The sequence below is a fragment of the Quercus robur genome, chromosome 9 (assembly GCF_932294415.1).
Source record: "Quercus robur chromosome 9, dhQueRobu3.1, whole genome shotgun sequence".
NCBI lineage: Eukaryota > Viridiplantae > Streptophyta > Magnoliopsida > Fagales > Fagaceae > Quercus > Quercus robur.
Window position 1 is genome coordinate 24,421,368 of NC_065542.1, and position 14,030 is coordinate 24,435,397.

General features: G+C 33.9%; 1 protein-coding gene across 1 annotated transcript; it reads right to left on the reverse strand.

Moving 5' to 3' along the window:
- Window positions 1-193: 193 nt before the first annotated feature.
- Window positions 194-7,868, reverse strand: LOC126699963 (syntaxin-22-like). Its single transcript, XM_050397946.1, has 7 exons — window positions 7,346-7,868; window positions 5,452-5,545; window positions 5,008-5,147; window positions 3,688-3,762; window positions 1,805-1,962; window positions 1,584-1,684; window positions 194-602 (listed from the first exon to the last, which is right to left on the reverse strand). Exons 1-7 carry the CDS (start codon window positions 7,534-7,536, stop codon window positions 537-539), a joined length of 825 nt encoding a protein of 274 aa, XP_050253903.1. The 5' UTR covers window positions 7,537-7,868; the 3' UTR covers window positions 194-536.
- Between the last annotated feature and the right edge of the window lie 6,162 nt (window positions 7,869-14,030).

Below are 14,030 nucleotides of genomic sequence, written 5' to 3' on the forward strand. Positions count from 1 at the left end.
GAGAGAGAGTCATAAAGTTGAAGGAAGTTTGAATTATTATCAAATTGGACTTGATGGAATAATAAATGAAAAGTTGAAAAATTAGGAAACATTAATTAAGAGATAAGTTTTTTTTTTATTATTTAAATTTATGTGATTGAGAAATTGTTAAATTGTAAAAGGAAGGAAAAGAAAAAGAAAAAAAGAAAGTTAGTGGGACTAATGATTTGGCCGTTGATATGGCTCAATAAGAGCATAGCAACAATAAATACTACGCTTCAATTTTTAGATATATATAAATTTCATACATGATTTTGCCCTAAAAGAGGTTGTCTTTTTAAAAAAAAAATAGTAAAGAGGATGTCAGCTCCAAACAAATGGACTGTACATTATTGGGCTTCATTATTTTACTGAAAGGATGGGAACTGTGTGTAATTGGAGTCTATAAGAGCAGCACAAGTTGGGGGGAGGACCACTTCCTAAGGAACACCATCAGAGACATCGCAGGTAGACCATGCCTCAAAATTGAACTTAAAATAAAGCAATTGATTTGTTGCTCAAGCTACAACCACTATGATGACAATGATCATAATGATTCCAAAGATCACCAAGAGCAAACACAGCTGCATATAAAATAAAATAAAAAAGACGGAAAACGGTTAATGATATTGTCAGAATGAATTTTTAAATAATTCTGGAGCATATATTAAGTGACTCGACCAATATTCAATATTATGCAATAGTGATATTACGATTGCTAGGAATGGAAAAAGGAGATTTAAATAAGAACATGTAGCACAAATTATAACTTGGCTCCTAACACTGTTAATTTGTTAAATAAGAATCAGTTGAACCAGTTATTAAAATACAAGGCTTAGATGGGTTGCTTCCACCTGAGGTTCAAATTACACAAAACCAAATGCCAAATAGTGTTATCATATCTAAATATAACAAAGTCACGAGAGTAATTAAGTGGTGGGCTCATTGGTCTGGGAAATGATGTCAAGCCAGAGGTCCCAGGTGCAATCCACCATATTATCAGTCTATGGGATTAAGAAGTGTCTTATGGGTAGAGAGTGGAATAAAAAAAAAGTCTAAATATAACATTAAATGGACATATTCTAGGCCACATCTCAAAGCCACCATGTTGGCCTAAAGACAACATGAATGGAAATGGTGTATCAATACAAGTTATTTACAGAGGCAACAACCAAAAAAGGTTCAAAAAAGAAGAAAACGAAAAGGAAAAAAAGGGCCAAAGCAACATAACTGTAGATACTAGAGAATTCCTCTAACCATCATCTAGTTGAGCCGTCAATACAACAAGAATCATGTCTACCAAACAAACATTTAGAGCTTCATTGCCATCCCAGATATTGAGTACGTGTAGTATTGTCGATTGAATTTAAGCAACTGCTTGGTTAAAGATCAATTTTTAATTATAACAATTCCAATCACAGCAGAGCAAAAACCTAGGTGCTAATGATCTAGGCATCTACTTATTTTCTCTAGCTAAGATTTTTTTTTTTTTTTCTCTCTCTATATAAGAATTAAAAGACAAGGAAAAATTGAAACAAAAGGGAACCACATTAATCAAAGTTTACCAGAGATGAACTAGATTTTTGGCTTTTGGATGCTTTATGAAGTTGTGAACTAGCTTGTGTAGTTGCAGTATGAGAGCTTTCAATGTTAGAGCTAATGTCATCTGAGAAGATAAAGGAACACATAATTGACATTGTCCTTATAGAATATGCAAAATTTTTAACAAAAAATGCAAGAAAACTAAAAAAAAAATGGTAACGATTATTAATAACACAGGGCTTACCAATCATAACTCCTTGCTCATGAACCAGCACAGCTAGATCCTTAAAAATCTCATTTACCTCACTTATCTGGTGCTGAATTTCTTTGATCCCCTGCTCTCTTTCTTCAATAATGGCTTCATTAAATACAATCTCATTATCAAACAGTACGACGTCTTGTCTGCACATAATGTAATAGAAACTTAGGTTGCAATATAAACACAGATTCTAATTGCAAAATGGAAAGAGAAATTTCAAACACTCGGGCAGCAAACTTATATTACATATACAGTATGGAAGAAACATACTACACATAAAAACTTTGAATATTGTCATGTATTTGTTAAAAAATGTCATTGGAAATAGGTGGTGTCTGTTTTTTTCCTTTTTGGGTGGGTGGGTGGGTGGGTGGGTGGGGGGGGGGTGGTGTTGGAGGTGATGGTTTGAAAAACTCTTAAATGTATAACATTTCAAATAAAAGATGAGAATATATAAGACATCACATAGCATAATTATGAAATCTAAGTCCTCCAACCCCCACTCCCCTCTTCTCCTTCTGTTGTTAGGTCCTCAACATATAAGAGTACTTTCACACAACATTAAAGGCATTTCTATTATGAGGAGCATATCCAACACTTTTGCTCAAACGAGATATTAATATTGCACCTTTAATTTCAAGAATTTGTACACTCTCAAAACTTAGGTTTACCCATTGCATGGTGCTTCATAGCACCTAATTATAGAAAGAAGTTACAAGCATTACATTCATGCATAAATTCCAGAATAAAGCCAGTACAATTTCCAACGCAAGGTTTGCATTATTATTAGTATCAGATTTTGGCCCAGTAAAGGTATTAATCAAATGATGTTAATTATCAACTTCAGGTTGGTTGAAACTGAAACCATTAAGTTTCCAGAGACCTATTTTCTTCAAGTTCAGTCTTACTTTTTAATCTTATACCATTCAACTTAAATCAATTTACAAATCCTAAAGCTTTTCCTCCACCATTCAAAATCCTGAAATTGTAACTTTTCCCAACCCTAGCCAAATTGAGCAATCATAGACAGACTTATAAGTCTGTCCTATCTCCTATGTCATGCGTTCAATAGTGAAATGCCAAAATTGATTACAAGGGCTTCTTCTGTTTCACAGGATGATGTGTTTAGGTTTCTTGTTAGCTAACCAGGCCTTGACTCAAAGGCCCTTTTGGGCCTGATTTGAAAAGCTCAGGCAGTTTGAATGGTTAAGCTCAGGAATGAATGTATCCACAAAGTGGAAGCCCCAGGGCCTCATTCCTGATCAGAATGTTCACCATTGTGAACATGGTGCTCAGTATTTTTGAATAAAAGTTATATTACCTATCAAAAAAAAAAAGAATGATACAGGCAGCATTGAAAACTTGACTGGCTGGATTCGTCCCTTTTAAATCAGGCTATCCCTATAATTAGTTAGAGTAATCTGGTTTGAGGGAATGTCTGGTATACTCAAAACCAGCAATATAAAGCTGACAGGAAAAGGTCATGGTTTCGAAAGTATGAAAACAAATCCTCAAGGATCTCCAAGCTACAAACCATCCATTGGTTCTCCTTTAACAATAATCCTAAAGAAAATGTCTGCACTTAACACAAAGAAACTGTTTTATATGTCCTATTTTCTTTATGTAAGTATGGCTTGCCCCCCACCAGGAGAAGGGGAAGAGGATGCTTGGAAGAACACATTTTTTCCTCACTAGAAGTTCAATTAACACCAGACTAAAAAACACAAAGAAAGGTTAATAACTGACAGAAATTTATTTTACTCACAAGACATTACAATAAAATGAAATAAATTATCCTAAGGCAGAAAAATTACCAAGTTATGAATATAGAACAATATTAGAAACATACTGTAGGAAGCAATGCTAACCTTTTGGATTCCAGAAGAAGAACTTGCTGTTCAGAAGTCCTGGATGAACTTATTTCCAGCTCATGGGCATCATAACTGCATAATGATTGACAAAGTTAAGGCATGCCAGTTATTTATTTGACCGAAGTTAAATGCTAATGTATGTATGTCTTTATGCGTGCATCCACAGATTTATGAGTGTGCATGTGAGACCAAATACTTAGTCAAGCATCACTGACACCAGAACGTTTTAGTCCATCCATCTCTATTTGGACTGGGAATGAATTGACATCCTTATGGATACGGTGGAGTTTTAACATTGCACAGTGCAACCCAATATATATCAAATATTAGGTGAATTGTTCTGTACTAGTGATACTGGCAGAGAGGCTATGTATAACATCACCAACATTACAAATGAAACGTGCAAGTCCAAATTATAGAAAATCCATGTGAGATCAATTAAAAACATCATACTATTGTCAGAATTGGTAAATGATCGGTTGACCAATTACCATGACAAATTTTCAGCCCCCAAAATATATATTGACTTTCTAGGTGCAGGATGGGAACAACCTTTTTAAGGTTAAAAAACATTTAGTGAAAGCTACTTCCTAATTTACACTCTTTTTCATTTCTAAATGGATTATTATCCTTTTTATTTTAAAAAAATAAAGATATTATAGGAATTCCATAAACTAGCAAATATTATTTTTTAAAAAGAGGATGCAAATTTTGAGACATTCCAAAAAGCAATAGAGGATTTACGAAATGAGACGGAGTAACATACATACACATTAAGGAGACATTCAGTTGTGTAGGATTTCCCCTAAAGAGGGTAAACTTTTAGTCTATGAAGGTGAACTTTTCCAGACTAAACTAGTGACAAAATATCAACAACCCAGAGAGGAGGGAACAGACACATATATTAAACTTCCCTTTTCAACTCTCACCATCTTAAAAAACCTCATCCAATTTTCAATGGAATTTAGAATCCTAATTCTCCTTCAAGCCTTCTATAAGAATAAATTGAAGAATAAAACTGCCGGTCTCTTTGATGACATTAACAATTTCTATTTACTCTTATGGCCTTAAAAAAAAGAGAACATTAACATTTTTGTGCTGTGCCAAACCAATCCATTTTTCATGGTCCTAGTTTCCAATCTCTAAGATGTCTTTGATTTCTTTTTGAAACATATTCAACAAGTTTCACTTCCTATCAGGAATAAGCAGTTACATCAAATGCACCAATATCCACATCCTGGAACTTTATTAGACCAGACAGACCAAGGAAGTGACATAAGAAATTTTGAACTAATCAAGTTGTCAAGAAAAATCTACCTGGATGGAAGAATTTCTTTGGGAACAAATGGAGCATATGTTGTTTCCCTCTCAGCTGCAAGCCTTTGTGCCTTCTGAAATTCCTTAAGAACTGACTGGAAATCTTTTGCAAGCTTAGCATCAGCAATCTTCTTGGCAGGCTGGAGTTTAATGAGTAAATGTAAGGCATAAGAATATAAAACTGAACCCCGTCCATCCCACCCCGAAACAAAAGAAACAAAAACTAGATAAATAATTAATTACCCTGTCCTAACTAACCAGAAATGTATATTGGAGGGAAGGTAAAATAAATTCTAGAAACAATTCAAGATCAATTTTTTAAATTCAGTAAGAAAGGAAGGAAGGGGGAGCATGGGTAAGTGAGCCAAGAGAACAATAACAAGAGAGAGCAATTTCTCCAATGATGAAATATTAACTTAGAAATTATGTTGGGTATGAACTTACACTAACTTCCAAATGCTGATCAGCCTCGCTAGCCTGCTTAAGTTTAGCTGAAGTATCTTTTACCAACTTCCCAATGTGTAACCTTGACTTGTGCCTGCCGGTACAGTCAATCCAATTTCAATAACAGTGAAAAACAAGAACAAGATTGATTGATGCATGCAACAATCTTTTCCTTATATCATTACCTTAAGATTAACCAAATTAAATATTTAGAATGTGAAAAAATAAAATTGTTGTTATTTGTACAAGATTTCAAAAATATTTATTGTTCTAGTGAAAAATTGCAAAAACATTAAAGGTGAGTAGTTGAAAATGCAAATTCATATGCCTTATTAACATCATATCTTCCATCCATAATATAACCAAAAAGAAAAAAGAAAAAGCCAACCCCTTAAACTAATAATAGGAAAAGATTGAAATTGGAATTAGAGGAGTAATTAAACAAAAAAGGATCAAAATGGAAATTAAGGTATTTTTTAAAGATATAAAGACAACCCTACAAAACACTTTTTTTTTTTTTTTTGATAATGAAAATTTTATTAAACTGTCAAAAAAGAGTCACCCAAGTATGCAAGAAGAATACATTAGGGACAAGTACAATCAAACACACAAATTACAAGCAACAACCCTACAAAACTTGTTACACAACTCCTTTTTTTTATAAGTGCTTGTTACACAACTCCTTACTATGTAGTTTAAACTTGTTTTACACAACCATCAATATTTAAATAGTAGCAATTCCTCTCAAAAAGGGGAAGAATAGATAATTTTTTTGATAAATAGGGGAAAAATAAATAATCCAATGCGGATTTTAAAAATACAAATGTTATTCATTTAGTGTAAATTATGTAGTTTTTTGTTTTAGTGTAAATTATGTAGTTTTTTGTTTATTTAACATCTATTCTCACATTGCATTCCTTTATGAACTCCCAAAAATAGTGTTAAACATGGTAAACATTTCTTAAACAAAAGCCTACAAGAAAAAGTAAAACACCCACAGCTTGTTATAGGGTGTCCTTCAAAGTCACAAGTCTATAAAAGGGTGCAAGCATTTACAGCACAATGTACAAGTACTTCTTACAAGCTTCTTTAATTTGCATTTTTTTTCTTTTCTTTTTAGATACGATAGAATTTAAACCAATGCCATCTGCTTTATAATGATTTATTTTTTTATTTTTTTTATCATCAAGCCAAAACACAAAATGGTTTTTGGTGTAGACAGGATTCAAACCCCAAATTTCTTATTCAAGAATAAAATATTCTAAACATAAAATACAATACATAATCTTAGATTTACCGATTAAATTCAATTATGTGTCCTTAGAAGCCGCAACCATACAGACAGTAAGTGCATCAACTAATAAGCTACATGTTGTATTGCATTGGCTAATAAGCAACTTAATGCCCATTAACCATTACTGTGAGTAGAGTTTTTGCAATATAGTTTTATATAAAAAGCTCTTAAATTCTTTAAAACTCTGAATTCATAAAATATGAACAGTAAATTATAAAGCTCTTTTTTTTCCCCCAATAAAAGCCCCAAATCCTCCAAATTTTTGGGAGTTCATGAAAAGAGGCAAGAAAAGGTACAAGCAATTACAGCACAATTTACAATCACTTATAGCACAAAATGTATGGACTTAAATGGATCCTCAATAAAATGCAAGTGGTAGCATGTGGGACCTACTAGTCACGCAAGAATTTGATTAGTTGACTGATTCTTCTACCCAATACACATACATAACATTATAATCAAACTAACAAATCCCAGAATTAAAAAAAAAAAAAAAAAAAAAAAAAAAAATCAACTTTCAATTGTTAAATTCCACAAAAACAAAAACCCAGAAATTTTTAATTAAAAAAAAAAACCCAAGAAGAAGAAAAAAAGACTGACAGTTTGTCACGGAGTTCGAGGGTGTCTTTGGGAGTGCCAAGAGAATTGACAAGGCGTGAGAAGGAGGACACGGCTGTGTTGATTTGGAAAATTCCAGAAGCCAAAGCCTGAGATGGGTCTCGAAGCAGTTGTTGTTGACGTTGTCTTTGTTGTCCTAGTGGTCTGCCAGCTTCAAGATCTTGAAAGCTCATTTTTTCCGAAACACAGGAATTGAACAAATTTATACTACTTATTATCCAAAACCTAAAAGCAAAAAACAAAAAAAAAAATCTAAGTTTGAAAAACAAGTTGCAAATGTTGTTGCGTTGGAAGGAGAAGTTTGGTGGGGATATATATTATTGGTGGAGTTGTGTTTAAGGAAGAAGAGGCAAAGCAAAAGAAAAATTGTGACTTTGAAGATTTCAAAGTTTGTGTCTTTTGAGTTAATGAAAGGGTCTTAGAATTGAATTGAAGTTGAAGCTCTTCTCTTTGTAGTTTGTAGTTTGCAAGAAAGTCAAACTAGGAAGGAAATTTCCTGTGGGGCCCGGACGACTGTGTAACAACTAACAAGGCGCAAGCGAACACATCTACCTCTTTCCTATCCTTCTTGTCCTTTCAATTTCATCGTTTCCCTCTTTTAGTCCGACATTAGTTAAGAGTTGTGTTAGGATAGAATAACTACAATTTTTTATCGTATAAAAGTGTAATTCAAATACTTTTTTTTTAAAATATTTATATTATTGTGTTATTTAATTGGCACCAATTATATTAATTTTGCATTAATTTATAAGTTTTTATTAGAAATATTTTATTTCAATTTAATTACATATTTAGTGTGCGTTTGACTTCAGCTTAAAAAACTAGCTTATTTTACTATTCAATTATTTTTACTACTATTCATGGGTCCCATTACACTTTTTAGTGCTATTTATGGGTCTCACTGTATTATTTCAGCTAATTTTTACCTTTATCTATAGTATTTTTAACAAAAAGTTTTCAGTTTCAGCAAAATAAGCGGATCTCAAATAGGAGAAATTATAAGGTCCTTATGGTGGATAAGTGATGTGGTCCATCATTCCACTAAAAGACTCCCACCTGTTTAAAATTGCTGAGTTAGAAATTTTTTTAAAACAAAAACTAATTACTGTCTCAGCAATTTTAAATAAGTGAAAGTATTTTAATGGAATGGTGGACAAGTGATGTGGTCCACCATAAGATTGTATAATTTGTCCTCAAATACACCCTTAGTACTAAACTTTTGTCCCATATTTAAAATTAGTCCTTTATCTTTTAAATTTTTTTATTTTGTTCTATATACTTTTAATTTTGTATCAAAAGTTCCTTACTATTGGCTGTTACTTTGATTTTCTCCATGTTATATATATATATATATATATATATAGATTTTGTTGAACAATCTCAACTTCAAATCTAAGCCAGAATTAATGGCATGCACTTTTTTTGTCACAAAACTTAAATTATAAGGACTAAAATGAAACATTTAAAAAAATATGGACTATTTTGAAACATGGGACAAAGGTTGAGAAGTAAATATATAATTTACCCTACAATAAAATACGTATTTTGTCTGAATGTACCTAATTAAGCATATCTAGTTTTTGCTAACCAAATATTTCAATTCAATGATAAGATAAGATAGACTTAATCAATAAGCTAAAGACAAACTAAAGAATATTATTGCTATCCAAAGTTGGGAAAGATGTGCTAATTAACGTTGTAGCCCAATCTATCCACACATATATACAATGGGTGTTTTCTAGCTGCCGACAAAGCTTTGTGATGATCTCAATGCAATGTGTGCAAGATTTTGGTGGGGTCAAGTTGGCGGGGAAAGGAAAATCCATTAGAAGAGGTGGGGTATGCTAACTCAATCCAAGAAGGTTGGAGGCATGGATTTCCATGACTTGAAGTCCTTCAACCTTGCCATGCTAACTAAACAAGGGTGGAGATTATTACAAAACAAAGGGTCCTTAGTGCACCAGTGCCTAAAAGCTCGATATTTCCCACGTTGTAATTTCCCGGAAGCCGTTGATTCTTTGAATAGCACATTTGTATAGAAGAGCATCACCGCTGCTCAGCCTGTTTTAAAAAGTGGAAGCTGCTTGAGGGTGGGAGATGGGGCGTCAATACGTGTCATGACAGATAATTGGATTCTCGACCATCCTACAAAAAAGATCCTGTTCCACCCTGTTAAGGAAGAATGGGAATGGAGAGTTTTTGATCTCATGGACCCCGAATCAAGGTGTTGGAATGAAGAGGTTATCATGGCAAAGTTCCATAAGGATGATGTAGAGGCAATTTTGCCTATACCATTAAGTAGGAGTCAAATCATGGACTCTGTGATGTAGCTACATACGACCAGTGGTATGTACTCAATGAAGTCAGGCTATCATGTGGCAACACAAGTTCTAAGAGATGTAGATTGGGCAGAAAGTTCCAGAGGGCCAAGTGGAAATAAGGTTTGGGCAAATCTATGGAAGTTTAAGCTATTAAAGTCTTTAGCTGGAGGGTGTGCCAAAACATTCTTCCAACTCGAGATAATTTAGTCCAGCGAAAGATTATGGTAGACAACACCCGTGAACTATGCAGGATTGCTCTAGAAACTGGAATTCATGCTTTATGGGAGTGTGGAGTGGTGCAGGATGCCTGGGCAAACAGTTTTATGAGTCTGCAAAAATTTGTTGGTGGCCAATGTGATTCAGTCCAACTGTTTGAAGAGCTACTAGATTGCCTATCAATGGAAGATTTTGAGCTGTTTCTAGTCCAAGCCTGGCTCATCTGGAACCAACGGAACAGATCATCCATGGGGGAAAGTTTCAGGAACCAACTCAGCTGAATAAACGAGCCTCTGATTATCTAGTAGAATTTCATCAAGCTCAAGAGCAACCAGCTATTGTTAGCAGAACTGGTACTGAGAGCAGATGGTGCCTACCACCAAATTCTAAGTTCAAACTTAATTTTGATGCAGCCATTTTCTCGGACTTGAGGTGCTTAGGTATAGGAGCTATCATTCAAAATGAGAAGGGAGAAGTTATGCAAAGCTATGGAAGTTTAAGGTACCAAATAAAATTAAAGTCTTTGGCTGGAGGGTGTGCCAAAACATTATTCCAACTTGGGATAATTTAGTCTGGCGAAAGATTATGGTAGACAACACCTGTGAACTATGCAGGATTGCTCAAGAAACTGGAATTCATGCTTTATGGGAGTGTGGAGTGGTGCAGGATGTTTGGGCAAATAGTTTTATGAGTCTGCAAAAATTTGTTGGTGGCCAATGTGATTCGGTCCAACTATTTGAAGAGCACTAGCTTGCCTGTCAATGGAAGATTTTGAGCTGTTTCTAGTCCATGTTTGGCTCATCTGGAACCAACGGAACACGATCATCCATGGAGGAAAGTTTCAGGAACCAACTCAGCTGAATAAACGAGCCTCTGATTATCTAGTAGAATTTCATCAAGCTTAAGAGCAGCCAGCTATTGTTAGCAGAACTGGTACTGAGAGCAGATGGTGCCCACCACCAAATTCTAAGTTCAAACTTAATTTTGATGCGGCCATTTTCTCAGACTTGAGGTGCTTAGGTATGGGAGCTATCATTCGAAATGAGAAGGGAGAAGTTATAAGAGCAATGTTTGCTGAGGGTCCTCAGGTGCAAGAGTGTGGAAGTTGAAGTCTTAGCATGTCATAGAGCTTTGGAGTTTGCCATTGACATTGGCTTTTCTGAATTGATGATTGAAGGTGATAGTGCACAGGCGTTGAACTCCATTCGATCCAATGACACAAACCAATCTCGGCTAGGCCATGTCATTGCAGACATTTAATTCCTTGTAGTTGGTTTAAACTGGGTAGAGGTGAAATGGGCGAAATGGGATGCAAATTTTGTTGCCCATACTTTAGCGCGTTATAGCTATATTGCTATTTTTAGCACCAATACTTAAAAAGCATGTTGTAGTGATGGTACCATAGCTAAAACTTTTTAGCTTTTTGCTACAGTGCACATCTATTTATGGCTATGCACTGTAACTCAAAGCTAAACTCAAATGTTATTTTTTATTCCCACTCTCATTAAAATAATATTTATTTCTTTCTTTTTTCTATTTCTTTTATTCCTCTGCCGTTTCACACTTATTCTCTCTTTCTCAAAAACAGAACTCTCACCTCTCTCTTATCCTCCTCAAACTCTCACCTCTGATTCATCCATCATCCTCATCGATTCATCATCCTCCTCATTGCCGCCACTAAAGCTCATGCACCATTGACGAAGCTCACGCACCATCGCCGACCCAATTTATCATCCTCCTCACCCATCTTCGAAGCCCAGCTCTATTCATCCATCATCCTTACCACCAACCTAATTCATCATCGCTGACTTGATTCATCATCCTCCTCACCCATTTCCGAAGCCCAGCTTCGTTCATCCCTCATCCTCACTTAAGCTTTTTGTTTAATTAGCCATCGCCAACCCACACATGCCATGCCCTATTGCCATCTTTGTGTGTGTTTGTTTATGTTGTTGTTGATTTTGCTTTGGGGTTATTGAAAAGATCCTAAATTTTTTGAAGTTTCGTTTGTGATTGGTGATTTTTGATGGTTTGGGTTGAGGAAAAAGATTAGGGATTTGGGTTGGGGTCATGCAACCCTTTTGTTGGTTACTGAGAAAACAGAGGATATATTAATAATTTGATTGTTAATTGAAATTGGGTTTTGCTAGGTCAAATGGTATTTTTCCTTCATTTTCTAATCAGCCTGAGATTGAATTGAGGAAAATATTGTAAAGATATGGATTGTTGTGCTTATTATTTTTTCATCTTGTAAATGTTTGTTTGAGAATTTTCTGTGTGTAGAGAGATTTATATTTTGTTATTTCTATATATGCATGTGATGTTGGCAGAGGCAAAGGTGGTGGTAGTGACAGGGCGGTTGTAATTGCGGTGGTTGTAATTGTTGTTTATTGTAGGAGATGTATATTATTTTATTGTAGTAGATATATTATTTTATTGTGTTTTTTAAATTATTTTATTGTGTTAAAAGCTAAAATAAAACCACTAATGCTAGATGTTTTGTAAAGTGAGAAGGTAAAATAAATAAAGTAGCTTTTTATGGTGCCAAATAGCTAAAATTATAGCACCACTAATGTGGATGTTCTTATGCAAAAACTATAACTGATGACGTAATCTGGCTGGAGGACTCTCCACCACCAACCTTGGAGGCTTAGTACCATGATTCCCTTTAGTTTCAATGAATGAAGTATCGGTGCGTTCTCAAAAAAAGAAGAAGAATATTACTGCTTAACCAAGGACAATTTAGTCCATAAAAATAGGATAACTTAAAGTTAAAAAAAAAAAAAAATGTATTTTATTGTATTTCCTATATGGCTATATGTAACAAAAACTCAAGAAGGGGACTCTGATACCCTAAGTTATATGAATTTTATTAGATTGAATTGTATGAGTGTGTTTAACGTGGATGTGTATTGAGTTCCACATCAAGGGTATACTAGTAGGACAAATAACACCTACATTGGAAAATTATTAGAAATAGAAATTATTTTGATTTAGATAAGAATTTAAACTCTTCTTTGGAAACTATGAAACATTCACATATTTTGCAAATTAAATGACTTCCATAATGACCATGAGTCCATAACCAAGTTAATACAAAAATTAGAAGTAAGCACATAAATTAAAAATCGTCAATTTTTCGAAAGTTCGTGCCTTAAACTATGAGCATGACCAAACAAATTTTGTTGGAAACCATTCTCTTGCATTTCAGAAAGGAAAATTGTGACGATGTCCAAAAGATAGTGAACCCCACATCTTCCTGCCAACAACTTAAAAAAAAAAAAAAAAAATTGAAGATGCATTAGGAAATAACAAAATGGATTCCAATATTTTTAATTGATCTCCAAAGGAATTGCAATTACGTAATCATTGAATTAAGAATTTGAATTATTTTGAGTAATCAACATATTCCAAAGTAGCAATAGCATAATCAAGTAGGCATTATACATAGTGTAAATCTGCTACACTGACTACATAGTTTCCTTTCCTCAAAAAAAGAAAAAAAGAAAGAAAAAAGACTACGGCCCTGTTTGGTGAGCAAGTTCTAACACACTTTTGAGCATTTTAAACAAATTTACACACATTTCAACACACTTTTTCACTCACACATATATCAAAAACACCCAAACAACATTACTCAAACTCCTCTAGTTTCCATACTGAATTGTTTTTACCAAGAATTTAGGAAGATATCTATTTTGCACAATGAATGGTTTGAGTCTTGATTGCCTTTGCCAATCTCGATTCCAAACCCCGTCAAATGTGTCCTTAACATCAAATCCACCAAAGCCATCAAATAGTTGCTAAAGTTTGGCTTAATTTAAAATTAGAAAAAAAAAAAAAAAAACCATTGAAGAGCCCAAATTGAATGAAATGTCATAAATAAATTTACAGAAAAAAAAAATAAACATGAGATTGATGAGAATGAAACTTGGCCCTTGTGTTGTGGTGCCTTCATAAATAAAAGATAAATATAAACATGATTAACAAACATGGAGGTTAGTGATAATAAGGAGATTGTGAGTGTTCATCAAAAAAGAAAAAAGAAAATGAGATCATGAGTGAGAAAGAGAAAAGTAAAAGCTTGATAGTATCATATTATATCATATATTGTATACTATACTAGTATA